The sequence below is a fragment of the Ischnura elegans genome, chromosome 11 (genome assembly GCF_921293095.1).
Source record: "Ischnura elegans chromosome 11, ioIscEleg1.1, whole genome shotgun sequence".
Classification (NCBI taxonomy): domain Eukaryota; kingdom Metazoa; phylum Arthropoda; class Insecta; order Odonata; family Coenagrionidae; genus Ischnura; species Ischnura elegans.
Genome location: NC_060256.1, coordinates 7,702,543 through 7,730,151, shown reverse-complemented (window position 1 = coordinate 7,730,151; position 27,609 = coordinate 7,702,543). Strand labels below are relative to the sequence as shown.

Below are 27,609 nucleotides of genomic sequence, written 5' to 3'. Positions count from 1 at the left end.
TGGTCAGTTGTGGAACGACAGTGAATTGGTGAACGAGCACCTGCGCACGGTCAGAGCACGCAGCCCACTGTTTGATACGAAGCCGAAGGAAGAGCATTAGAAGGTAAGTTCCCACAATCCACGTGAGCCTCTTCCAGAGATTGGATGCCCATCTATTTTATCCACGGGACGAGGATTAGGGCAGGCTTCTCTTCCTCATCCCGAAATCCCTCACAGGTGGTGTTGTAAAAGCGTTTCATATCCCTCGCCCGGGACGGAGTGGGTCCAGCTCAAACGAGGTCGTCTCCGCGATAACTGTGCACCTGGACTATGAGTGTCTTCTGACTGATATTTTTGTGGTTCCGTGCCGGTAAAGATTGACAATACGTGCGGCAGGCGCCCGTGGTTCCTTCATGTTAACCGCATCGCAAAGCTCTGTCTCGATTTCTTTGTGAACTGAAGAACAGAGATTTCTTTATCACTGATTGCACTTCGGTTATCAGCAAGTGAAAGATAGAAAGCAAGTGAGGTTTTAAATTTTTCGTGCAATTGTGAGAATATATGTCAACTGTATTCAGTTTTACATCGTTTCCTTTTTGCGATATTCTCCTCTTGTAAATTTCCCATTATACCACCCCATAGGTTTTTATCGTTTGCCGAGGATCACTAAGAATTCTTCAATGTATGTGCGTAGAGTCTTGCTGCTATCTATATTCTAGTTTAAAATACAATACGAGACGAGGGCTGGACTGCAAAGTTAACAATGTAGCCTAAATTGCTAAACTCAAATGTTTCCTCTTCTTACAGCAAGATATTATAGTAATAAAAATTGAACAAATTACAAAAATGTATGCATTTTGCTCACTACAAAAGCATAAAGTAAAACAGTATAAAGCACTTCATAAGTTTTTTTAAGAACATATTTTTTTTACTTTTCCGTTAATCTCATGAAATATTCAGTAATAATAAAAGTAGTGGGGCTACAATAATTACTTGCGGAATAGTTATCGATGATGAAAAATTTTTATCGGCCCAGCCAATTCACTCATGCTTCTGATTTTACATTTCCGAAAAATATCGCAGTGCCGCAAAAGACAACAATTTCCGCGACTCAAACAACTCGAGAGCCGAGCGTTCAGGTCTCCGGGAATATTTCCCGACTAGCCACGGTGACTTCAACGACCGCGTTTGTTGCAGATTTTGATCCTTACGATTGCCTGCTTAATTTATCTTCGCCATCCATTCATTTAAATTCTGGTGTCTTTTACCTTTCATATCTAGATATAGCCTTGTTTTTTGTCCCTAATGCTTTTTGTATCCAGGAATTCTGTTCGTAACTATTGATGAACTTCTTCATTGGCCCAATCGTATAATTCTCCGCATTATCTTAACTACATTCTTTGTGGCAGTAAAACAACAGTTTCCCTTTTAAATTACCGTCAAAATGTTATTTTATTTTTTGTAATGGCAATTCTTTGGTTTGACACATATCTGACCAATTTTTTTCGGTGAAGAGTATGAATATCTAGATCAGTGGGTAAAATCTCGCTCATCGCATACTGTCACGCTTAAATTTTGCATTTTAAGGCATGCAAAGTGGCCCGTGGCAAACCCTTTTGAGCTCGCAATATTTGCATAATAGCCTCGCACCACTCCCGCGGAGGCACAAAAGGTCGTCATCCCGTCCCGTTGCTGTTCGCGAGAACCGTTACGGTGGCAGTGGAGGGAGAGGGAGGTGTCCCGGTCATAGTCACTCACACGTATCTAAGCGGAAAAGCTCTTACTCACATTTGAATGGCTCTCTCCGTCTTCTTCTCGTCCCAATAATACCTCTTTTCAAGGTGGGTTTCGGAAGAAGCTCCATCGGCAGTAAAAAAAAAGGATCTGGAAAGAATTAGGTCACGGTGACGAATTATTTTCCTTGTCCAAACGGCAGAACTTGGAAGTCCGCGTTTTCTTTCGCAGCGTTAAGTCCCTGACAGAATAGGCGCTAATCGAAGCAATTACAATTTATGTGGATTTTTCAATGACGAAAGATGAATTCAAGGATAAAATTATTTTAATTAGTTCGTCTCTTTTCTGCGTAAACACTTAAAATTTTCAGCATTTGCGAAACAGTGGGAGTTAAATGCCCTCACTATGTTTGAAATTAATGTTCATCCTGTAATTGCCACCTAACTTTTTATTTGGGGAACTAATTTCTTTTGAAAGAGTCGACTTTATATCAGGATAAATGGAGGAGAAGTTCTTCCATGCTTTCACAGACATAACATATGCAAGCTTCTTTCCAGGTAAAGCTAAATAATTTTAAACTTATCCGTTGTTTTATTATTTACGTGGTTTTTCTGGTTTTAGTCCCGAATAGATTAAATAATAATTTAGAATTCAATGAACTTTTTTAATGCTATTTAGAGAAGACGTAAATAAGGTAAATGGAGTTGTATCTATATATGTTAACGACATTAGGTTTATCATTTTAAGACCGTTGGTCTTAATACTACGCATACCAAATTTTGCCAAGAAAAATTTAAAATTTGTCATAAAATATTTGATTTAGCCTCCTATGATAAATATTGAAGGTAAAAAGCTAATTTCACGCAAAAAATATTCCTCTGTAATTATCTCCAAGGGCTATAATCATGTTTTGTGCATAATTTTTACGGGCCATATCACTTTGAGGCGGCGAGGTCCGTCGCCAAAAATAAATTATAGCCATGAGCCTCGATTACCATCATGGATACGAAGAGAAATTTCATTAGCATTCTCATTAAGTGGACTAAGGGGATGATAATTAAAAGCATCACCATGGCAGCAAATCAATATATGCTCGTACATATTTTCGGTCTCCGGAAAAACGGTTGTGAAATTTCGCAGCCTCACGCGGCACTTTCTCACATTTTGCGGGTGTTTTTTTCGCAAATGTTTGGAGGGATGGTATTGCGCATGCTCAACTGTGTGGCGCAACCCTTCCTTTCCCCTGGTTGCACCCGCGCACATAGATACGAGAGTACACGCTGAATGGAGAGAGAGGGAACATTCTCCCAGGAAGTCAGTCGAATGCGCCCGACGATTGCACTTGCGCCCTGGGAGCATTTGACGGAAGGCTCCTTTTTTCGCTAAGCTCGTTGCACAAGCGGCGAGGAAGAGTTAAGGGTACCGAGAGTACGGGATGACCTGATGTATTACAGGTACCGTGGCGAGACTCATTCTCTCACGCAGTCAGACTCAAGTATTCTCCTTCGGACTGGCCGAGGCAGCCTCCTATTGCCGCAGAGTGAACAGAGACGAATCCAGACTGAAATTGCGAGGGGCTTCCGGGTAGCGCACGCGATTTGCAATCCATGAAGATTTTTAGTGATCAGAGCGATAGGTTTCGCTTTCTTCCTGCAATTTTATCTTTAACCATAAGTGGAGGGCCATTGATCGCCTTGGATTTTATGACGGGCGTCACTCTCTTTTAATGCTGGATTTTCGTAAGGACACCACAATGATTAATTTTGGCATGACTGCTCGTGGCTTTCAGTCATCGGGAATGATCTGGTGCATTAGGGCAAATGAGCTGGACAAAGTGATCTCGGATTTTAAATCGGGTGAGAGAGTTCAATATGTCTGACGATTCGATGTGCCCTAGGTGACATGCATCGAAGCGTCGGGCATGTTGAACTCTCTCACCCGGTTGGAAAACCGAGAGAACTTTGCCCCCTTTCAGTCTTGCATCTGTGAAGCAAGTTCACTAGAGTCGCCACGATTAAGTTCGGGATGAAAAGATTCGAGATTCAATTGAGCAAGTCATCTTAGAATGATTCTAAACTTCAAATTATACAACTCTTACCTCAAGAGAAAACGTTGAATTTTATATCGATGGGAGAGATTTCTTATCCTCTGTGTACAAGATTAAAGATGAATTCCGTCGATTCTACTGCTGAGAAATTTCCGTCAATAATTCCCTGAACAATGAAATGGCTCTGAAAAATGAAATGGAGCATGAAAATGCCATCCATATACCACAGAAAAAGAAAAGGATATTAATTTTGCCTCCCAGCGATTCTGTGTTTAATTAAACATTTCACTGTTACTGAATGCAAGTCTCTTATCTCTTCCATATTTAATCACTTCACTACCTTTGTTAGTTGGTTTAATTTGTCTGAAATTTTACTTCTCGGGGAAATACTACGGTTAATTGTTTCACGCGGTGTTTTGGAAAACGTCCATCAATGGATAGCAACAGAGTAGGGTTTAGCTCACCAACAGTGATTTAGTAAACACAACCTCCGTCTCCTAGGCCCACTGCGGACCTGAGACGTCATCACCTACTTCGATAAACCCAATCGGAGATTCGCCTCATAACAAACCTGTCTGGAAACCAGAAGATTCGGGTACGAATCCCAGTTTCACCAATTGATTTTTATGTTGCAAATTTGATGTAAATTGGAGAAAAAGTAAAAATGTAAATGCGAGAAATGCGCAGAATAATGGCTCCAAATATCAGGGGACAATACCTTTCTGAATATCCCTGAATTTTCATGTGCGACATTGTAGTCCCTCGACACGACTATTCATTGGCAGTTTCTCATGAAAGATATGTGAAAAATTCGATCAAAATGAGATGCTTTAAAGGACTCAAAATCATGTTTAGATGACCTGTTTGTGTGTTCTCACCTGCCAAATTGAAAGGGCGAGGTATTCAAGCGCGTTCAAGACCGTTGTATCCGATGAAACGATCACCGGTGTTGGAGCGGGACGTGGCCACCAAAAAAAAGAATAATAAGGCGAGGTAACTTCCTTTGGGCAGCTTGAATGAATGTGCGTCACCGCTTCCGATGTCACCATTGCAAGGGCGAGTGTAGAGGAGAGAGTGGGGGTGGCAGGGGGTACTGTTTAGACCCCCATCACCCATGCACCCGCACAATAAAACTCCAATCCCATTAAGATGCTCGCAACCAACCTACTGCGTTCGCAGGACATAATGTGATGCGGAACTCCCGTAAACGAGAAGTTGATTGGACACCTGTGAGCAGAAACCAGTATATATAACTTAAATGATTCTGAAAGGGTGCTACTTTGTTAAATTCTAGGGATTAAAATTCAAAATTTTCATTCCTTCTTCATTATTTCATTTTTATCTCACTTGGAACGAATTCTGTGGCTCAATTTTATCACATTGGCGGCAGTGCTTACCATAACAATAAGACTTATTATGGATTAGGGTTGCTGTTTAGGTAGGTGATGGTTGTGTTGACGGTTGAACTAATGATGTCGCGACTATGTTGCTGTGTGCATGGGATGTACGTCATTCTTCTCAGTGATTGCGTCGAGGGAGTATTTGGCTGGATAAACTGAAGGAAATGAAACGCATGCATGAAATCCATAAGCATTGTTTGTAGAATTAGTTGAATTTGGAGTAGAGGTAGTAAATAGCTTACAGCAACCATCGTCTCCGATACACAGCCGGCATTGGTAACCATTTTTTAAATCTATCTGGATTCATTGGGAGGCGGCTCCATGTAACACTCTTAAATCCGCCTATGAATGTGGAAGCGCTGAAAAATCCGAGAAGGAATAGCAAATTGCTGCACACAATCTACCAAAATTGATTTGAGTTGTTCCTTGGCTGTCTTGGTGCCTTTTATGGGGCTATTTTTTCCATTCACTTTTAATATTAATTTATTTTTCGTCCTGAGATTCCTTCTTCCTTGACTAATGATTTAAGTTAGCAAAATACTGAAGAAACAAATGAGCACGGCACTTCACACTTCATATTTTCACGCCAATTCCAAATTCAACCGAATCTTACTCTAATTTTTACGTTATTTTACCAAAGTTTCGCGTCAATTTTTTCTATGGATGTCATCGTTGACCCTATGGCAATAAAAGTTTTGCACTAAGCGCCTCCCATTGTTGAGTTTGACTTGGGAACTGATAGTTTTGTTTCTAAACTGGTGCTGACACACGCCATGCGAGAAAGAACGCGCTTATATGTGTAGCTACAATGTGTGAATGGAGTATGAAACAAGCGGTGGCTGTCTGTCTCCTTTGCGACTCTGTCCTCTTGCTTTCTCGCCTGGATTTCTAATCTCTCTGCGGAGGGCGTACGCTGCGCCCGGCCTCACGTCCTACGGATCGCCAGAGAGTGTTGCCGTTTACCAGGAACGAAAGCAGAGTGTCACTCGCAGACACTTTACCCTCCCCTCCCGTAGTGAGACCCGGATGTCCGAAGCGAAGCCGTCTCCGCTCCGCAAACGCACGTAACGCTGCCGCTCTGGATATCTCCGCTCGCATTCCAATCGAACGCCCAACCGATCGGTGACAACACAGTGCCCCTGGCGGAAGTAGTCGCCCAGCTGTTTTTTATCGCCGAAGACGAACGGTGATTCCTTATGAGGTCCACTCCACTTTGAAGCTTATTGCTTTCTTTTTGCGCGAAACCATAATCTCTCGGGTGGCCAATTTTTATTCCATTGCACTAGGGGATCGATCGAAGCAAAATCTATTGAGTTAGGAAAAAGTGTGTCTTAGTTGGGTTGTGTGTCTGAGCTGTGATTCGTTGGAACCCCCGCGCGCTGCTTTGGCCAATATCAGAGTCTCTTCAACTGCTGCATCAAGCCTCGCAAGTGGATTCTTCCGAGGAATCCTTAGCAGGAATAAGTTTTGATACACTGAATTGTTGAGGGCTTAACCTTGCAGAATTTATTTTAAATTAGGAAAAATAACAGCTTTGTTTTCTGCAACTTAGCCTTCAATCCTCGAATAGTTTCAACGGAGTTTTTCATTTTCCAGACTACTACCACCACCCGACCTGGTATGTAACCAAGATCTAATATGTTTTGTACCTCCAGCCTTGAAAATGATGCAGTGTATTGAAACTAGCCAACGATTAAAGGTTAAGTTGAAGAATGCAAAGCTGTTATTAACTTAAAATGAAATCCTGCAAGGTAAAGGCCTCAAAAATTCAGTGCATCAAAACTTATTCCTGCTTAGGATTCGTCGGAAGAATCCACTTGCGAGGCTTGATGCAGCAGTTGAAGAGACTCTGAAATTGGCCAAAGAAGCTCGCGGGGGTTCTAACGAATCACAGCTCAGACACACAATGAAGGAAAACTGGGAGGGTGGCCTAGACTATTAGCAAAGAATAACTTTTTTTAAAGGAGCAAACTTCTTGGATTACTTCGAGGGGTGATATTTCCATCAAGTTTTGACTGCTGCGCTATGATAAGACGAAGTTTTTATTAACTTAGGGAAATTATTGTGTCACCAAGAGTATGAGTTGTTCCAGAAATTTATTTGCCATATGGTGATGATGTAAATTAAATTATTGTGCATAACTGAAGAATCCGTAATTGTGATTGCAATTTTCAATTATGAAAATGTCAATTCTAGGATTAATATTTTAGATATTTAATTATTTTCCCTCACTGCGGTGCCAATGTGTGAAGGGGTGGATTTTAATTGTAAAATCGCCTCTCAAAATCACACAAGGGTCACGCTCCGAATATTCGTTTCAGTAAATCTTTTCCTGATCTCTTATGGTTTTAATTAGAGGCTTCCCCCGATGCCTGCATACTTGTTTTCCGCGAACATTTCGGTGTACCAGAATATAACGGGCAGATTTCACCATAATTCTTTTGATGTCAAGAGAGGGTAAGATTTGACATTTCCTGTTGGCAGAGCGGTTCGAATTACGAGATTTTACGTGCCACTAGCGCTGGCATGCAATAAATGATGGACATAAAATTTTGTTACTCAGAAAAATCTCTCCCTAAGTTACAGTTTCCGCTCGTAAGTTGTCATTGGTTTCATTTTATTTTTATTTTTTGAATGACCAATTTTTTACTTGAAGTAATTGGTAAATTTTATTTGAAAGTACTGGTCTAAATGCGTAATTTTTATTGTCTAAAGTACATCATCCTTCATGCTCTAACATTTTGCTTATGAATAAGCCAAGATCTTAAATTCTTAGAGCCTCGACACAAACAACAAGATTTAAACGTTTCGATTTCAATTATACTTTCCATAATGTTTGACAAATTCCCGCCATAAGATCAAGTCCGAAAAAATAAATTACGTATTAAGATAGGTAAAGGGAATGGCAGATTAAAAGAATTACATGACAGCCAAAAAGTCCGTCGTAAACCTTGCAAGGAGAGATAGAAAACTTGAAAAGCTAGAAATCTTTACCAGGAGAGATAGAAAATTGGACACATTTTAGTTCTCGCTTTTCAGAATATTTCACGGTTCATTTTTGAGGTGTATTCAGGCTAATTTAGAGTATAGTTGTAAGCCTTTAACGGTCAAATTATAATCGATCTGTTATTTATGGGCCTCATGTTGCTCTACAAAAATTCGATTTTTTTGCACGCAGATATCACATGTGTATTGGGGATCTAGTTTTTGTTCTGTTGAGAGTGCTGACTTCCCATGCTGGGAGACCGGGTTCAAGAGAATCTTCAAAGGTCACGCGATTCCCGCTTGAGTTTGAGTCGGAGGACCCTTAAGGCGCAGTATTCCTTCCGTCCGATGGGACGTTAATCTATGGTCCCCTTGGCGCCTTTCGATAATAGAAGCTTAATGTAGACGCCGGGTTTCAATCCACCCTTACCTACGGCGTAAATGCCATTAGCTCCTCCAAATGCCATAGCATACAACATGTTTTAATGTAAATGTAATGAAGATACAATTATTCTTCATCCCTAAATTTATCAATCAATGAAAATATATGTCTTGGATTTGGACATAGGAAAGAATAATATTAGTAAAATTTAGGGATCTGCGTGAATACAGATAATGTTATTTTCACTCTAGAATCTTAACGGGAAAATATAAATTCTGTCCGTTGTGGTGCCTCGAAGGGGATGCCTAATTTCTCTCCAAATAGCGTGCATTATATCCTTAAATGATCGTTGAGTTATTATTTCAGCGAAAAACATTTCTCTGCAGCGACCTTTCGCAAAAAATAGCTCATTTGCCGATTCCAGGTTTCGCGTGTGCCCAGCGTTTCCTCCTGGAGCGCGAAAATCCCGCGCAGTCCAGTCTGCGATCTTATTTGGGTCACCAGTGGCCCCTGCGCCGACGTTCACTTGGATCCGTCGTCTGGAGCATCACCAACGCGTGCTCTCATTCCCGTCTGACACGGGAAAATATTCGCAGGGCACCCTGCTAATGATATCGTATCATGTACGGGTGGAAGGTGGAAAAAGGATCGTCAGTGGAAGGTGATGTCTTCAATTTCGCTTGGCCCGAGGGCTCAAGAAGGCGTGTCAACTCGCACGAACGAGGGAAAAAGGGCGGACGCAGATATTCTTTTAATTGCAATGTCGGAAAAAAATAAGCCAATGACCAGTTTCTTTAGTTTTTGGGACATTTTCTCGAGCAGGATATGGAAAATGTGCCAGCCTTTACAGGTCACAGGTTTTTTTCCGTATTTAATTTGAAAAAAACTTTGATACGTACATCCGTTTTGGTGCCTGATTAGCTGCGTCAGTTACCCAGCTATCCGTTCCACCAACTCATTTTTATCGTAAGGTCTAAGCTACTATGGTGAATTAACCATCGCTGTGATGTCGAGAAGGATTCTCAGGTTTTAATCGTGTGGTTAGTATAATGATCGCCTCTTCATCCCTGAAGAGTTAGCAGAGTATGCCGTCCAAAAAATGGTCGTGGATAAATCAGAGAGGGCTTCCATTCCAGGATATATCGGAGACATTTGTAATTATTTACAATCGCTCGATATTAATCACTTTTTGGGATTGAAATCCTGAAAGCACTTCTCTATCCTTTAGTTTAATCGTTTAGCAAAAGATTTCTTGAGATTCCACATCTGCCATGCATTTTAGATTGCCCAAAATTAACCATACACCAACGAACATATTCTGATGCTTACTCGCAAGAGACACCTGCCAAGGAGGAAACACCTCCCGAGAAAAAAAGACACTTCCAAGTCTTTTAGAGAGGCGGACAATGAATTTCGAGCGTTGGAAACCCCGTACACCTGTTGAGTTGCCTTGTTGAGCCAGACCTCGTCGAGAGTGACAGCAAACATCCTCATGATGCTCTTCGGTCTAGAGATGTATGGATGCTGCAGGCGGTCAGGAAACGAATGCCCTTTTAGGATTGTGCTGTCAACAAGGCAAGTGGTATGCAACTCAGCTTCGTACCCTAGTTTCTCGAGATAGGTTTTCCTCCTTTTTCCTGAGTTCATTTTGACAATACTGAGCTGTCGCCCCGTGATTGTTTTCCTCGCTCCTAATAGACTGAGTGGTCAACACTTTGGTTTTCCTCTGGGAAAATAAATACGGGCCGTCAATCTGGGATTGGTTCTTGTTTAGAAGTTTCGGTAAAAGTCTATGCATCACTTTGTATTTTCCGTGTAAATAAGAATGGGATACGACCCCTAGTTCTATGATTGTAACTGTTATCGGAATCTACTATTTTATTTATTCCAAAGGCTATGTCGCAATATCTCTGGTAGTATCACATTATTTTCTGTGATAACCTTACGATCGAATTAAAATAATTCTCATGTCAGTAAATCACCATGTATTATTTGCTTGCCTAAATCTTATCTAGTCAGCTGTTTACTCGGGTACTTGATCTAGCAAAACTATTCCTTTAGCCTAAGTATCGGAGTCATGTCCTGGAGACGCTCAAGCACGGTCCATCCTGTTTGCTTGAGCATGAAAGCAATCCAAACAGGGGTGTCAAGATAACGTGAATGAGGGTATTGGACGTGCAGAGAAACCAACAAACATTCGGGTGCGGTGAGGCGCGGCGCAGGGGGGAGTGGGCACTCAAAGGTGCAGCGGCCGGAAGTTTGACCCTCGTGACGCGTGGTGGATCGAGGTCATCACGAGCGAGCGCTGCCCTTGTCCCTCGGCACTAAGCAACGGGAACTCGGGGCCGACGACCACCGAGCACACCCTCCTTCGACAGAGAAACACAATCCTTCCTCCGCTGGGATATTGGGGGGGGGGCGCGCGCCTCTCTCTACATATTGTATGAATGGAGGATGGTTCGATGACCGGGAGAGGATTTGACATATGACTGTCCCATGGGGAGATGGTTTTTGGGTACAGTGAAGGAGGTTGCAAATACCCTGGAGGCGCATTATTAGAGTTTTAAGCGTGGTCGGAATTCCACCATCTTGGTTTGACCATTTTCGGACTCAGTCTCAAACAGTGTACGTATATAATCAAGTATTCAATTCCTTATATCGCCTCTGATTTATAAAGTGAAAATGCAACAATTACTTCTTGATTGTCTTCGGAGTTTTCCGATCGTTTGTCATACTACTGTGTATATAAAGCGTTTAAACTGTCCATATAGTCATATCGTAGTGATAATATATCCTAGCGAACATACTTTCGTACTATTATTGCGACCGGTCCGCTATCGTAAGATTTCTATTGGCTGTTATCTTATTAATTACTAGTAGAAGTGCAAGGGAATGGATATTTTACACTTGTAAAATGCTATTTTCGGCTAAGGTAGTTGCACAGCCGAGCCGTGGAGATTGACAATAAGTTTTCCTTGGGAAAAGATTATCGAGGTATATTTTCACGAAGCCTTTCCATAATGATAGAAAAAAAAGGTTTACTTTGTTCGTTTGCGATAGTTTATTTTAATGTAACAACCACCATGAACAAATATTTCACCAAATAGTTTGCATTGACTCTTATGGGATTATCGCTGTATTGGTCGAAATAGGGGGGGCGTGGCTATCCTCCCCAAGCACCCAGAACCATTCCTGCCACACTGCGCTCAACGCTCGGAACCAGTGGTGCCCCCTCCAGTATGTTTACAACCTCATTGGGTACAGTCGATAATTCTCATCTGACCAAAGTACTGCATGAAACAAATGACTTAACACGCAGTCACGCGCACGGGTGCGAATTTTTTATACGCCAACGATGATAGTTCGGCATTAAAAAATTATTTGGCATAGCCATTATTAAGGGTTCGAACCCGGATCTCCCGATTGGCGGTCAGGTGTTTTAGGCAGTTTTACCACCAAGGCATCACTAAGGCAACTTGGCTGAGAAATTGGCTAACGCGCCTGACCGGCAATCGAGAAATCCAGGTTCGAATCCCTGCTACGCCTATAATTTTTTTCATGGCGAAATTTATCCTTGGTACTTATTTCACCAACATATGGGGACCAATAATTGCCGTTACGGATTAAAGCTCCTTGAATGTACCTGGAATGCGCTTCCTAAAATGTTCCGCTGGTTGAAAATGGAGGCAATTAAACTAAGACTTAAAAGTTTGAAAATTCGAATATAAACGAAATATCATAAATTATGGATAGATTTTAGGGGCTTAAAAATGTTAGACGAGCTATGAACTTTTGAACGGCGTTTCACATATTTTTACCTATGAGGGAGAAGACGTTTCCTACGAATTAAGCGATGTCTAATTCACTCTGTATATAAATTAGTGAAAGCTTGACGTTGCAATTTGAATGCTAATCCGAATTCTTGGCTTTCATTTGCGTGATAGTTTCAAAATATGCCCGATTAAAGTGGGTTCGAGGGACAACGGCGTGACCGATGTTTTTTTATGCTCCGCAGCTCTTGAATAATCTTCGTATGGCTAACAGGTATCAAAAAAATCAATGCTCATTGCTCATAAAACTAGATGGTAATAATTTCATGATTTTTGGTGCTATCTGTTTGCATTGTATCATGACTACGAACTGAGAATGATCAGTAATTATATCCCATAAAGTGAAAGTAGTACTAGCTGTCTCGTTCAGCGACTACTGTCAAGGGAAGATTTATCTGTCAACAATATGTCCCTTGATTGTGGCTCGTACCATTTCCTCATAAAATTGAGAGTAAACCGCCGAGTAAGATGCAGTCAGCAGTTTTTCGTCACGAGCCATGATTCGCCTCGTATCCAACACGATGAACATGTTCCTCGAACGTAAGAGACATTACAGTAATTTCAGCGGTCGCAGGACATACTTGTTCTCCTTACTATTTTTCTTTGCCATTCACCTGTTTGGCTACAACCGAGAACTCTTCTTGGTCAATTACCGATGGATGCCTGTCTCACTTTTTCATTCTGTAATTGAACTTCGAGTTCAACAACCCAGTCTACGTATTATCCCAGCAGAAAGTACCTCATTAAACGGTGATCTAGGTGCTTTCATCCGATAAATTTTGAACTGCTTCTGCCGGAAGCTACTTTTTCTGCTTAAGCTCACAGTAAGTGAGCTTATCAGGTACACATTACAACGGATACGCCTCATAAGATTTTTTTTGCACGCGGATCAAGCCATCACAAATTTAAAAAAACGTATAACTCATAATAATGTACGCACTGATGCTCAAAAAAGTTTATCGTAACTTTGGAATTCATCAACACAATTTTGACGGTGGGTGCACCGATAAAATATGCTAATGTGTTGGAAAGAAAGTTCTTTTGCAATGGATTTTGGCTAAATAAAGGGAATGATATTTGTTTCCGAACGAGACTTATATCTGGCTTGAATGAAGTAGCTTACCATTAAATTTGCTATTTATAACTTTAAAATTTATAATATGAAGGGTAAATTAGCACACATAAATCGCAAATCCATACTTTTCACCATTTATTTGACCTGCACGTGAAAAATGGAAGGATGGTGGCTTACTGTGTTGAGCATTTGGCCCCTAACCTGAGAAATCCGGATTCAAATCCCGATGAAGCCTTAAAACGTTCTTAGATAAAAAAAATCCTCAAATTGCGTGGTGGCTCATGAAAGGTACTGCCCCCTACAGTGAATTTGCGAAATTCACACGCCTATAACTTAGTCAGGGGTGAGTTCTCCTCTCACCTATGCAAACGAACTTCCGGATTCTAACACCGAGGGAGTTAGTGGGAAAAATACTGGGTGTTCTAAGTGGATGATGTATTTGGCAGTATTTTTTAGCCAGTTTTTTTATTTATTATTTCCAAATATTACGCCCATTTGTACAAGTTGGTCGATATGTGAATAGGTTTTATTTAAGACCCTAATCTTGCGACGATTCATCTGGGCCAAGACACTGTTATAGGTAGCGGAGTGAATAGTGCATGTTGAGAGCTAATCCCTCCCAGGTAATTACACGTGAAATTGTAGTATAATCTAAACGTAGCTGACTGCATGTTGGAATAAATCCTAAAGGGTGGTTCGTAAAGTATCACATAGATCCTGTGCTTTTAAATGGAATTACGCTCTTGCGTCACTCCCAAAGCATCTCAGTTTCGAAACAGCGATTGCAATTTCACGGGATAATCGACTATAATGAGGGCTGTGGACACTTATCATATTCTAGATGATATAGCCCATTGAGTTAATGATTTCTCAACGCCATTATTTGCGAGTGAAAATAGTCTATTGAAATATTGACACTAAATGGATCTCTTTGCACCAATCTCTGCGCTGCGTGCATTTTTGAAGACGGATCAAAATGCTCCCTTCGTGGTAGCATAAATCGCTCTCATGCGTGGCTGACTCCTCAATGCACTTCCCTTGTTTTCTACACGGTCAGTGCAGAGCGCTGTGTCCCCCCCATTTCCGCGTAATCAATTTTGCTATCTCGGAAGTGACGGTGGAGTGTGGCTGGTCGAGGAATTGGCGTCTCTTCGCGAATGGAGGCGGATTGGAAGGCGGTCAATGGGCCATGGGAAAATGCCAATCACCCAGAACATAACTTGGAATATGTGTATTTATAAATCGAGTCGCCAGCGCGTCGTAAGAATTCGAAGCGTGCGCGAGAGTGCTCACTTGAATCGCAATTAGCTCTTACGAAAAAAAAAGTGCCCATTTTTTATGAGAATGCCGTTAGATTTTCAAGGTCACTGGAAAGTTGCTTTTTTATAATCTTAAATCTCTTGCTTTCGTAATAATAATTATACCAGTCCCACAATCATACTTTTATAAGAAAAGATTGTGACCTATTTTTCAAAATAGTTGTTCGTATGCATCGATTGAAGAGAATATAAATACGGGAAAGATAAATCGAAAAGCGTACTGCATTTTTCGGTATGTTTTACGTGGGAAGCGTTATATTTGTCTAAGTTTGGTCAATTCCTACTTATTTGAATTTTCCACCATGGAATGTAAATGAAACAAGTGATTTTGCGAGTAGTCACGCGCTCGAGTGCAAGTTGTTACGCCACTGGTGAAATTCGCCTTTGCAGTTTCTTTTTTCACGGTGTACTTTGAGAAACGTGCGTCGCTGAACTGCGACAGCGTTGTGTTTTTCTCTCCGACACTGTTTTAGTAAGAACGACCTCATATCTCCCTTGCCACAGTGAGAACGCCAGCAATTTGTTCAGTTAAACACCGTTAGGAATCCACCCCGGAAAAAGATGGCTTGAACTAGTAGCGTACCAGGCGGGGAGACCCGCTTTCGAATCCCGGCTATGAAAATGATTTTTTCACGATGAATCTCACCGTTGGTGTAAATGACCATCCATATTTAAAAGGCAGGGGAATGTGTTTCAATCATTCCGATTCTTTGCAATCTCTTGCGAATTATTAGTTAATTACATTATCCTGATGTATTCACTGTCGGTCTGCTTTACTGGACTTCAGGCTCTGAACCTAGAGGGATGCTCTCACTGTCCTGGCAAAGCCCTCCATCATTGAGTCTGTGCCCGGATGAGATTCCACTCTGACCATTGTGTTCCATTGTAATGGGAAACCTCGTCGATCGCCTCGAAAGCGAGAGGAAAAAAAGAAGAGGAGCGCTCCCCGTGAACAATTATATTCGAAATAAATCCGAGGCGGGTGGAGGGCGGTTTTAATGGTCCCGTCAGTGAGCCTGTCCGACCGGTTCCCCAAAGGAGCCGACTGACCTCTTGTCGGTCAGGAGAGATGAACGAGAAACAGATTAGCGCCATCCCAACGAGGTCAACACAATAACAGTCAGCGGGCGGTCTGTTTCGTGAACAGTGGGGCTCAACACACTCTCCCGTGTCTGTTTACTCCGAGAGAGTGTTCTTTCAGCCCACGTCTCCTGGTTTGAATTATGTGTTCATCCTCGAAACCCGACGCTCCGAACGAACAGGTGTTTTGAGATTTCAGCCTTCTCATGACAATTTACTTAGCGTCCACACGTTAGAGGCTTTTTCTCGTGCGAGTAAAATGCGCGGAGCCTCAATAAAAATAATAATCCCGGAATTTCAAGGCGCTTCTTCATGGCACCCTGAAAAATTCCTTTAGTTTCATCGTTCCACTCTTGTGATACCATTTTGATGGAATACCTCCTCACACATTTATTACCGAAATTTGAGGACAAACGTCAGCAGAACGTGGTTTAAGGCTTTGAGGCTAGTGATTCAAGTTCCTCCACCAACGTCACTCTCTCAAATTTGCATAAATATAGGGTGAAGATTGGTTATTCACCCGCAGAATTATGTGAATTCTCTTTAAATTTCGCATTAGATTGATATTTTTAATGTTTTCTCTTTTGCTGACAATAGAAATTCCTTTCGATTACGTTGCGGGGCTGAATAAATAAATACCCGAAAATAATTTGCTCATAATAAGGTGGGTGTCATTTCCGTGCATTTTGGCAACATATGAATAGGAATGCAGACGAAGCAGATTCCAATCGTGATCAATTATCGAAAAGTGACCAGTTTTAATTCAAGCACTGACCAGTTTTAATTCTTGGAGGAATCGATACATGCAAGAATTAATTGCTTGTAGAAAATCATATTTATTCATTCATTTATTCTGTTATTACTAACCTTTTCCTTTAATTTTTTTGTTTTTAGAATAACGCAAATGATAAATCTCTATCCTAAAGCCTTCTAACATTGTCTGATTTTTTGCCATTCTCTTGTTTGCTATACTTATGGTGCTGAGATTGATAAGTGCTGAACGGATGCCATGTTTGTGGGATTGGAACTTAGCCACGGAATACGTGTCTGCATTCTCGTTCTTGGCGTCCAAAATGTGCTTCCCTCGGCAGTGTGTGTCCCGTGGAGAAGAAGACATTTGGGCCGAGCCCTCTCCGAATGCGTGAGCTCACGACCGCAGCACGAGTGGGGAGGGGGTGGAGGGGAATTTCGTCTCGCGGCTGACCGATCGGTGACCGGCTTCGCCTGCCCATGCACGCTTCTCTCCCTTCGGCTGTTTTTTTCCCCATCTATTCTCATTCTCACGAATAGACCGACGCCGCCGAAGAGGATGAGAGAAGAAAGTTCTAATCCTCTTCCTCCCCCCTCCCTTTTTAGTGGTACTTTCTAATTTTTTCCATGCTTTGAGCTATTCGGCACCGATTTTAAAAAACGTTATTGGAATAGTTTATGGGTTGAGCGGAGAATCAGGGCCGAAAGAAAATGTTCCAGACTTTCTATCGGCGAAGGCGCCATAGGGAGTGTCTGGGAATAAATGAAGCGCATCTCGCTGCCCTATCCATTTTGAGCGAGGAATCGGGTGTCAAGTAATTGATGGTGTTCTCAGAAAAGAGAGAGTAACGATTAACGGAGAGGAAAGGAACTTGGAGATGAAGCAGAATAAGGGGTTCATTGGCGGTGATGGACACTTTCCATGCTAAGCTGAGTGTAAAATGTTGTTTTTTCAACTAATTTCGGCCGATTTTATAACTATTTCTCATGTATGTCCAGGAAAGTTCTGAGCTCTGACGAAGCAAGATTTTTAAGACATAACGGATTCTTTTCTTTGGTGCAATAACAAGCCTTCAGCTGTAAGAATTCCAATGAAAGTAAAAACACTTAAAATCTAATCTGCAGTATTTTGGAAGTTGCTATTGAGGAACAGTTGAAAAATAATTTCTCATCGACTATAAATTAGGAACATCAATTAATGTCACCATTTTCGGTATTCCACGAAGCACTTCGTAACGACGAATGCATGGCAATATTATTTCATGCGTTCAAATGTTCTCCATTCATCTTATCCATACCGTATACATGAAAACAAGATGCATTATGTCCTTATAAGATTGCAATTAATATTACAGAATATTTTGAAGCTAAGTACTTATTAAATTTTAACGGGATTATTGATTTTGTAATCAAATAAAAGGAGAAATAGTTCTGATTTCTTCGATATCCATGAACATCATAATTATTATTTTTGAGTCTAAAGGTGGGAGTCAATGTCCAATCAACTTTTAGTAAAAAAAATCGTTTGATTATCAGTTATTTTGGTGTAGCCTCAAAACATACTCTGATTAAACTTTTAAACCAAGTCTGTATGTTGTCAGCTACACAACAGATCTTTTTTTAGAAGGTTGAATAAATGTATGGATCGAAGATCTTTTCCAGAGTTGTTAGCATATGGTCGACTCTCTATCAGCCAAAAGTCTGTCAAATTGAAGAAGTGTTATTTTTCTCGGTGACTAAGATTGTAAATAAAATTCAGCGCGTATATTTTTAACAGCAACGATGAGAAGGATTTTAGCACCCAACGTAGCCTGAGGAGGATCTAAATATCCTGGACTGAAAGAATGAATGGGGTGGAGAAATCTAGGTTGCGGCGTTCCTCAAAGAAACAAAACGAAGTGGATTCATTGAAGAGAATGGTGGAAGGGAGGAGAGAGATCGGATCTATATTTACGAACCGCCGCCGTCACGACTCTCCGCAAGTCGTGATGACCAAAGCGATGATCTTCGTGGGGGAGAAGGAGCGCCCAGATGCGAAACAAAAGAGATTAATCTTCCGCATGCATTTTCGTTCCACCGACTGCTGCACACGTTTTCTCCAGCCATATTCAACCCCTACTCAGTTGACTGCTGAGGCGTGCGCCCACGGCCAAGACGGGTATGGAGTGACGGAGATTTAGGAAGAGTGCGAGAAGAGCATATCGATTGCAAAGCACGCCAACGAATCGCATTCCAGCTCGATTCCGCTGCTCTTCACGATTTATTGTCACGCCGACGGCGGGGCGACCTCAAAACACAACTGGAGGGATTTCAAATATCAGCCTAATTGCTCTCGCGCTGTATTATTTTGAGCGAGAGCCTTTGGAGAGGTTTATGGCATTGCTATCCTGAAGCGTCCTGGTTTAAATTGAAGTCTGAGCGATTGCAGTCCAGAGATAGCAGTTCAAAATCATATTACTTTACAATAAATTGCATTTGAAGCTGTACAAAAATAAAACACCTTTATGTTACACGCTCATCTCATTCGTTGAAAAACTTCATTTTATTCAAATTAAGTATTGAGTTAAGAGTTTCCGGCAGTTTAATTTTCATATGAATAGAAGAGTTACTTCATACTTTCCACATTTTAACTGTACTGATAATCAAAAAACGTTTTCTATTCATACTGTAGCTACCGCGTGGAACAGTTAATGGAGGAAATTACCGACAGAAGTTTCTTTTCCGGAAATGATGTACCTACTTATTTTCATGACATGGTTGTCTTTTTTATTACAAATATAAAAATAGATATTTAAAATTTGATGTGCAGTCTCCAGGAAGTACTAATGATCTCCATAACTACAATACTGATGAAATAATATATTTAATGTTACATTAGAACTTCATAGTTGGTAGAAAAAGTTATCAAATTTCCTCGCATTTTCAAAAATCACCTCTTTATTCCCCAGTTTTTTTCCCATTTGACATAGGGTAATTTATTTGTTTTACACTTCAAGAAGTTAGGTATTTTATTTTTCGATATGTTTACTCGAGAAGAACCTAAAATTTCATAGCTTGAATGGTATTATTTACTCCCAATTTTTCCACTGACTCAACAATTTTTTCGAGGGCCTCATTTATTCAAGCTATGGTCGATTCAGGTGTCCCGGTGGAATATAGATGTCAAATTTATCCAACTTGCACTTCTAAATTTTTATTTTATTTTTTAATTTATTAACGCTTGGTGTCCCATCACCCCCGCAACAAGAATATTTGGGCTGAATGCGTAACAGGTAGATGCGGATGTACTGCAGTAGTGCGCGTTCTTTACAATGTTTCAACAGTTGAACGTGTCGTACGCAAATATGAAAACTTTGTGAATATATTTTCGTTCTTAAAAGTGCCAACATTTTTGATAGGCATTATGGTTGAGGGATTACATTTTCACCACCGTGTTTTTCTCTAGAAAGAACCTTCGATATTGAATTAAAGATTGATAGCAATTGAATGAGGGGGCCATATTCATTCATCTTTTCTTTTTTTCTCGTGGAATGAGATAAAAACGCATTGAGGGATGGGAAGGGCCGGATTGGGTGTCAAACGAGGCGTATCTGTGCCATGAGGGCGGGCGGAGATGTAAAAGGGGGATGCGAGAAAAGAATCGGAAGAAAGGAGGCGAAAGGCAGAAAAACGGGGAAAAGGAGCCAAGGAACGGGAACTTGTTTTGGTCTCAGTGAACGTATGCGGCACTGAAATGCTCGTTCGAGGAGAAGGGGAAACGGAGAGAGAGAGAGGAATATACATATATATAAACCTATCCATAAATGGCGTAAGGCAGAAAAGGGGAAGAGTGTGGAGAGTTTGAAAAAAGTAGACGAGACGATAAAGGGAAGAGGATATTGACAGTGGAAGGATATGGTGAAATCCTTTTCCCTTGTTGTGACACCGTGTGTGCTCTTCGCGCGTTGAAGTCTCCAAATGTCGAGCGTTGAAGTCTCCGAATGTCGGACACTGAATGAAGTCTCCGGGTTCATGGTAACGGTTCCTCCGGATGTTACGGCCACGAGGATATCGCGAGACAACGGTTGGCTCATATCGGAACGGTGGAGGAGGGAACGGAAAGAGATCTTCTTACTCGGATGAGGATGGACCTAGCGAGAGGGAACAATCCTTCCAGGAACCCGCTTGACGAGTTCACGCGACAGGAGCTTTAAAAAAGCAAGAGGTATCCTTAGAAAGATTGTTTCTTTCAGCTAGTTTTATTCTCACCTTTCTTAATTGGGTAATCAGATCAGAGAGACGCTTTTGATTCGTTAACTGGAATCCATTGCATTTTGGTAGTATCACTTCTTTAGCGTATTAGGTCAAGAAATGTTAAATTATACCCATATACTAGTTTCATTACATCTCTGAGAACATTACCCTAACTTTTATCATGAGATTTTATTCTTAGTAGATGAAATTATCATTTATATAATAAATGTGAAAAATAAGGGCAGACTTTTAAGGAAAATAGTCCAGATTATGAAATTTTGTACGAATCTGTCTGAGAGTGCTGAAAATAAAGTTTGAATTGAATTTACCAGAGCGGGATATAAGATTAGCCTCTATTCCTGTCTCCACAATCCACAATCTCAATCATAAAAACAATCTTAATCTCAACATCATGTGAGAAAAATGCTTGCAAAAGAGCTCATCAGTGCTTCCGCATAACCCGAAAAGCGCCCTCGCAATAGCGGCCACGCGTGCGCGAATGCCTGGGCGTGTGAGCTTGTCCATTGGCACTCAACTGGCGCTTTGTATTCGTGAGGCGACGTAACCGCAAACAGGGCATGGGAACAGGAGAGAATCCGACCGCGTTATCGTGGAAGGACGAAGAATGGTAATTCCCTTTTTCCATCTTTCATTGTTGGAGCTCCTTTATCGTCTGCGGCGAACATACGAGGAATAACATGTCATAAATAAATAAAAATATCGCCCTTTCCTATGTAAATAAGAATTTTAATGCGTAAATCCCTCCGAAACGCGATACTGTGAAGCTCACAGAATTTAGACTTCCTTGAGAAGACAAAAAAGGCAATTGAATATGATATTCGTTCCATTTATAAAATTATCTCATTGTTGGAGCTCTTTTATATGAATTTTAATAATCTGTTTAATCGTGCTGAATTGAATGTACCAAAGTGGGATATAAGGTTAGCTTCCATTCTTGTCTCTAGAATGTATGATCTCAATCATAAAAACAATCTAAAATCTCAACATGATGCGAGAAAAAAGCTTGCAAAAGAGCTCCTTGATGCTCGATATTTTTTATTATTATTTCTATGGATTATTACTATCAAACCTATTGTTTCTCTCGTTTTAAGCGTATGAAACTCAGGACACTCGATTTTTATCGCGATCACTATCACAATTGACTTACAGCTCTTCGATAATGCATATTCAACGAGAGTAATAAATAGGTGTATAGTCTCCGAAGGCGCTGATGATATTATCTCCTGGGAAGAAGACTCTTGTACCGCAACTCATCCGTCCCTTCATTCGAGACGATTACGCCATCTTAGATTCCATCGTCTGCGATTGATTTCATAATAATCTAACAATTTTGTTGCCTTTATTTCATTGGCATTCCATTCAAATTGTAGTTCCATTATGGAATCTTGCCTCTATCTCAAGTAATATAAAACTTACTTAAGTATTACTATCAAACCCTCGCATATGTAACGTCTATTGTTTATGGCTGAAAAAATTGATATTCAGAGACAGGACAGCTTAAGCTTATGGCGGTGAGGTGTATTACTTTATTATAGTCGCATATAGTTGTAAAAATATATGTTATCGTGTTGCGCTGGTTTAAAGCATATTTTTATGCTCCGTTACGTAGTTGCCATTCTTGGTCTATTTTTTTATAAACCATGTAATCGTGTGTTAAATCCTATTCTTGAGTCATATTCAGGTTAATCACCACTTTGTGGTCGTTTTCATTAGCTTTATATTGCTGAGACAAATTTGAAATGATTTCATCCCGGAATTTGTAATAATTGCTGTTTTCTTTGTTATTCCAGGCTCGACTTTCTCCTCAAAATGATCCGTCAAGTGATCCTTTTGCTCCTAGGAGCTGCTATGGTCATGGCCCAGAGGCGCCTCGCGTTACCTGATCCACGAAGCTGCTCCAATCGTAAGTTTTCCTCCTAATCCAATGGACCTAAGTATCATTGAAATGTTTACATTTATATATATTAGGCGCATTATCTAAGTATATTTGTATGACGCTCAACATCCAAATATTTATTCTATAAAGAAAGTTTCGATTGAAACGTTTAAAAATTCTAGATTAAAAACTCCTAGATCCGCCACTGCTAGACGTATGCAGTTCGTCTTTATGATGTATTATGCAGCTATAGAACTCAGTTGGCATCGATATCAATTCCATTGAAACTTCTTTTATACTATACAAGAGAAAACGGCTTTTTTCCATTAAAATTCTCAAATGTATCGCGGACAAGAGTCGACATGAAACTCTTCTTTTGACAGTCATCCCCATTTTTTTTGTTCTAACCTCAGACATTTTTTTAATTTTGCCCCCGTAATAATATGATGGCGTCTTATCCTCAACAGGTGTGAGACACGCGACATACCGTGATGCTCGCGGCGTGGCGCATTCGTACTTCTTCAGCTGGGAGCACCAACCCACTAAAAGCCTCGAAGTTGACTGGTTGGATGCCAGGAACATCTGCAGGCGGCACTGCATGGACGCCGTCTCCATGGAAACCCCTCAGGAGAACGAGTTCATCAAGCAGAGGATCGCCCGAGGTGAGAAAGACAAGAGAGAATCGCATCGCGTGACTCGCTCCTGAAACGAGTCGTCGAGATCACGGATCCGATCATTCTAAAGCCTCAATCACACGATGGTTTTTTTCCGTTTCCCTGGCTGATGGCTTTTCAGTGACCAAAAAAGCGATCGCTCGATCCGTCATTTTCTAGATCGCGCAGTCATTCCGCCGCCATCTCTTTTTTCGTCGCTTTTCCCATCCCTACAACTGTCATTCCATTGGAATGCAAACGTCACGTTGCAATCGCTGTAAGAGGGAGTGCGTTCTTATAGGCGGTGCTGGCGATGGTTTCAGCGGAGGAAAAATGAACGTGCCCAGTGATGGGAAAAAGGGATGGGTGCGAAACCTTAGATAGTGATTGCTTAAAAGGGTCACTTTCATCCGCGCCATCATTTGAGCAATACCACGAAAGGTACGGGATGAATGATCGTGTAATTCAGGCTTTGTAGTCGGTAGCAATCATTCATAGGATTGGATTCGTATTTCCCAATCGAGTGTATTCCCTACTACCCACCTAACTACTGCATTCCTTCTAATGACATCGTTCATACATTGTATGATGTTTTTTCTTCCCGAATAACTATTAAAATTCGTTTTTCCATCATCATGATAGTTTTATTGGAAGGATGTTACACTCCATACGTCTAACTGGTGATTAACCGAGGAGATATTTCCTTCGATATCTTTTTATAATTTTCTCTTTCTACTGATTACTCTTTATAATTGCATTTTATCTCGAGCACTCAGAACCATTTATTTTTCATCTCTTAATTTGATTGAACCTTTTCTGCTCTGATATTCAGATTGCCTATGTTTCCTTGCTCACATACTTGCGTCTGAACTACCCAGAGTCACGATGACAAAAAAAGTATGTAGGTCACTCAAAAATACACTGTGTTGACATTGACATTGCTGATATTATGACTATTGAAGCCACTTATTTCACCTTAAATACTCAACCAAGAAGACAAACAGTTTTTTCCTTTAAGGAATGTTGTGAGATGATTGCAATCCATCGCGGTGAATTAAAGGAATAGAGGAGATGGCGATGGAAAATGCAGATAAATAAACGCAGCCCTCTTCTCGTGGCGTTGAATAAATTTTGCCGAGATGAGTTTCTTTATATCCCTCGTTCATATGCTGTTTCCACAACTAATACTGGGGCGTCTGGGGGTATGGCATACCTGCCAGGGTAAGCGGAAGGTGCGAAGGCCCTCCGCCAGAAAAAAATTAAGATGGCTCTTAATCTTAATGGCTCAAAATGGTGAGTTTTACGGCATACGGCCTTCTGAGGAATATTTTTATTAATCCTTACACTATTCTATAAGTAATATTAATCAAATAAAATAAAATAGATTAAACTTAAAAAATTGTCTGAGCTCTGGGGGGGGGGATTTATCCCCCAAAACTCCCCCCCCCCCCTCGCTGCGCCACTGATGCTTTCGCGCCGTAGGCGGTCACTTACTGAACTTCCAATCAATCCCCGTATTTTGCTAAATGTCTGGCCGTCGTAATCCGAAATTCGGTGACGTTATCCGAATTTGAGCCCTAATTCGGAAATACGGAATAACCCCACAGGTCCGAATGTTGTTCGTGAAGCTGGTGCCTATTCCTGACGTGTTTTGTCTACCTTCTAGGATCCGTCCGTTACATCTGGACGTCAGGACGCAAGTGTAACTTCAAGGGCTGTAACCGCCCTGACCTTCAGCCTGAGAACGTCAACGGATGGTTCTGGTCCGGCTCCGGCGCTAAGATTGGACCCACCAACCAGAGGAACTCCGGAGACTGGTCGCACACCGGAGGCTACCAGCAGCCACAGCCCGACAACAGGGAGGCCGCACAGGCGAGTGCAAACCAATATATTTCCAATTCCTTAAATACCCCATTTGTAACCTGAGTGCCTCGGGAAAGAAGTTTAGAAGCAGTAAAAAAATTGGCTTAAAATTTCATTGAAGAATATGCTTATTGACGAGTCAAGAATTTGATTTTTCTGTTATTAAAATTAAGCATTGCAATATTTTCTCTTGTGGTTTTATTCTTACAAAACGCGTTTCGTCGTTACAAACGACATTATCAAGTGTAACAACTCTAAAAAGAGTTTCTTTTTTTATATGTTTTGGTGCTTGAAGGGAGGAGGTAAGGTGGAGGATGGGGTTTGGGTGACCAGAAGTGAGGATATGGAAGACTGTGGGGGACTACTCCTCTTCCAAGACCCTAAAAAACAACCCTTCTCCCCCACAGCCTTCCATATCCTCACTTCTCGTCACCCAAACCCCATCCTCCGCCTTACTCCCTCCCTTCAAGCACCAAGACATATAAGGAGAAACTCTTTAAGACCTTTTCACACTTGATAACGTCGTTTGTAACGACGAAACGCGTTGTGTAAGAATAAAACTATAAGTGGAAATATTGCAATGTCTCATTTTAATAATATTACGAACTTCCACCACATCGTGCCTAATATCATACAAGATATCGATTTTTCTGGTTTAAAATTACGCGCAATCAGAAGTAACTGATTATTCCTGCAACATTCATGATGCAACCATAGTCTCTCACGAGCCAAAATTTCTGACGACGGTGTCGGAGCAAATCATCCATTTTCCTCATCGGATTCTCTGAATCCCTCTGTTTTAAGTTATTTAAAAATCCTAATGGTAAATCAATATCAGATATAATTCAGAAGTTTAGAGTTAACTTCCTTTAGACTCGTCCACTCAGTGGTGTTATCAAAATAGGCCAAATAAGGATTCAACGCCATCTACTACCCGGGTCAATGATTGTATTAATTTTTTGCGGATGAACACAAAATTATTTTAATTACCAATGAATATCACAAACTTCCACAAGTTCACGAGCAAAGTTAAGAATGAACTAACTACCAATATATTTATTTGGAGTCCCAAGATCTTCCATCGCGTCCAGGGGTCCATGTTACTGATTTTTCGAAGGCGTATTCTGCCATATTTTTCAGTCTTGGTCTTCTCTCATCCTGGATAAGATGTGAGACCACAACTTCGAAACGTCAGTACCAATGAACCCCTGGACTCGGTAGGAAACTCGAGATCTCTTCTAACAGTCAATTTTCTGGGAAAACTTAAAATAGTGATTTACCATTATCCGCTCCGTTCCTTGCGGGAAGTAATATTAATTCTTCACTTTCTCCTGTCCCTGCAACAGGGCAACGACGAGTCTTGCCTCTCCATCTTGAACAACTTCTACCAGGACGGCATCAAATGGCACGACGTGGCTTGCCACCATCTGAAGCCCTTCGTGTGCGAAGACAGCGACGAGCTGCTCAACTTCGTCCGCTCAAGGAACCCCGGAATACACGTCTGAGACTCTGCAACCACCACATGAGTCGGTCCACTTGAAAACAGCACAAAGCCCTCTCGTCAGACCGAGGATTTTTGTTTTGTAAAATAGCGTGGGGGGAATCCATCGCACGAACGGCAGAAGGAGCGCTTTGGATGGGAACTTTTGGTCATTCGTCTCCATGAATCCAAGCGCATGTTTAAAATAATTCATCTCTCATCTCAAGACAAGAAGACAACCAATCTCTTAATTTTATAGACCGACGACTCGAGAGGGAGAAAAAAATTCATCAAGGAAAAGAACTTTTGAGTACACTTGCAAGTATTCTTGGCGGCGAAGACGACGAGTGCAGTGTTTTGAAGTGGATCGAGTTTAAGTTATCCATCCCCTTACCCCTCACTCACCAAAAACAAAAAAGTACAAAAATTATTTAGTGACCGCGTCCGGGCAGAAAAATTTACGCTGAAATTTGTATTTAACATAAAAATGTATTGAAAACAGGCAATGTAAAAAAATCAAACGATAAGATGCATCCGATGACTAAGGCGTTGGGCTAAACCAAAATTTTGTAAATAAGCGCTGCTCGCATTGGAAACATGAATATCAATTAGCTGTCAGAACCACCGAGGAGATTGGCGAGGGTTGACATTATGTAATGTATTTTTATTAATATGTGCCTTAGATTTGGGAAAGTTTGTGGATGTGTAAATATTGCATCAAGCATCGTACGTGTGAATCGGTGGAATATGATCTGCTTTGAAAATCAATGAAGTATATCATTTATCCGTCCGTCAGAAGCACACTTTTTATATTACCAGCGATGTATTTCCTTTCCATCAAAAACACTGAACTTATTTTTTTGTATTTTATAAATTAAAATAAATAAATCCTATTTAATTAA

General features: G+C 41.0%; 1 protein-coding gene across 1 annotated transcript; it reads left to right on the top strand.

The window, feature by feature from the left end:
- On the top strand, positions 1–27,609 carry LOC124168283 (L-selectin). Its single transcript, XM_046546432.1, has 5 exons — positions 1–103; positions 22,626–22,738; positions 23,179–23,373; positions 25,031–25,236; positions 26,574–27,609. The coding sequence occupies exons 2-5, from the start codon at positions 22,645–22,647 to the stop codon at positions 26,730–26,732; spliced, it is 654 nt and encodes a 217-aa protein (XP_046402388.1). The 5' UTR covers positions 1–103; positions 22,626–22,644; the 3' UTR covers positions 26,733–27,609.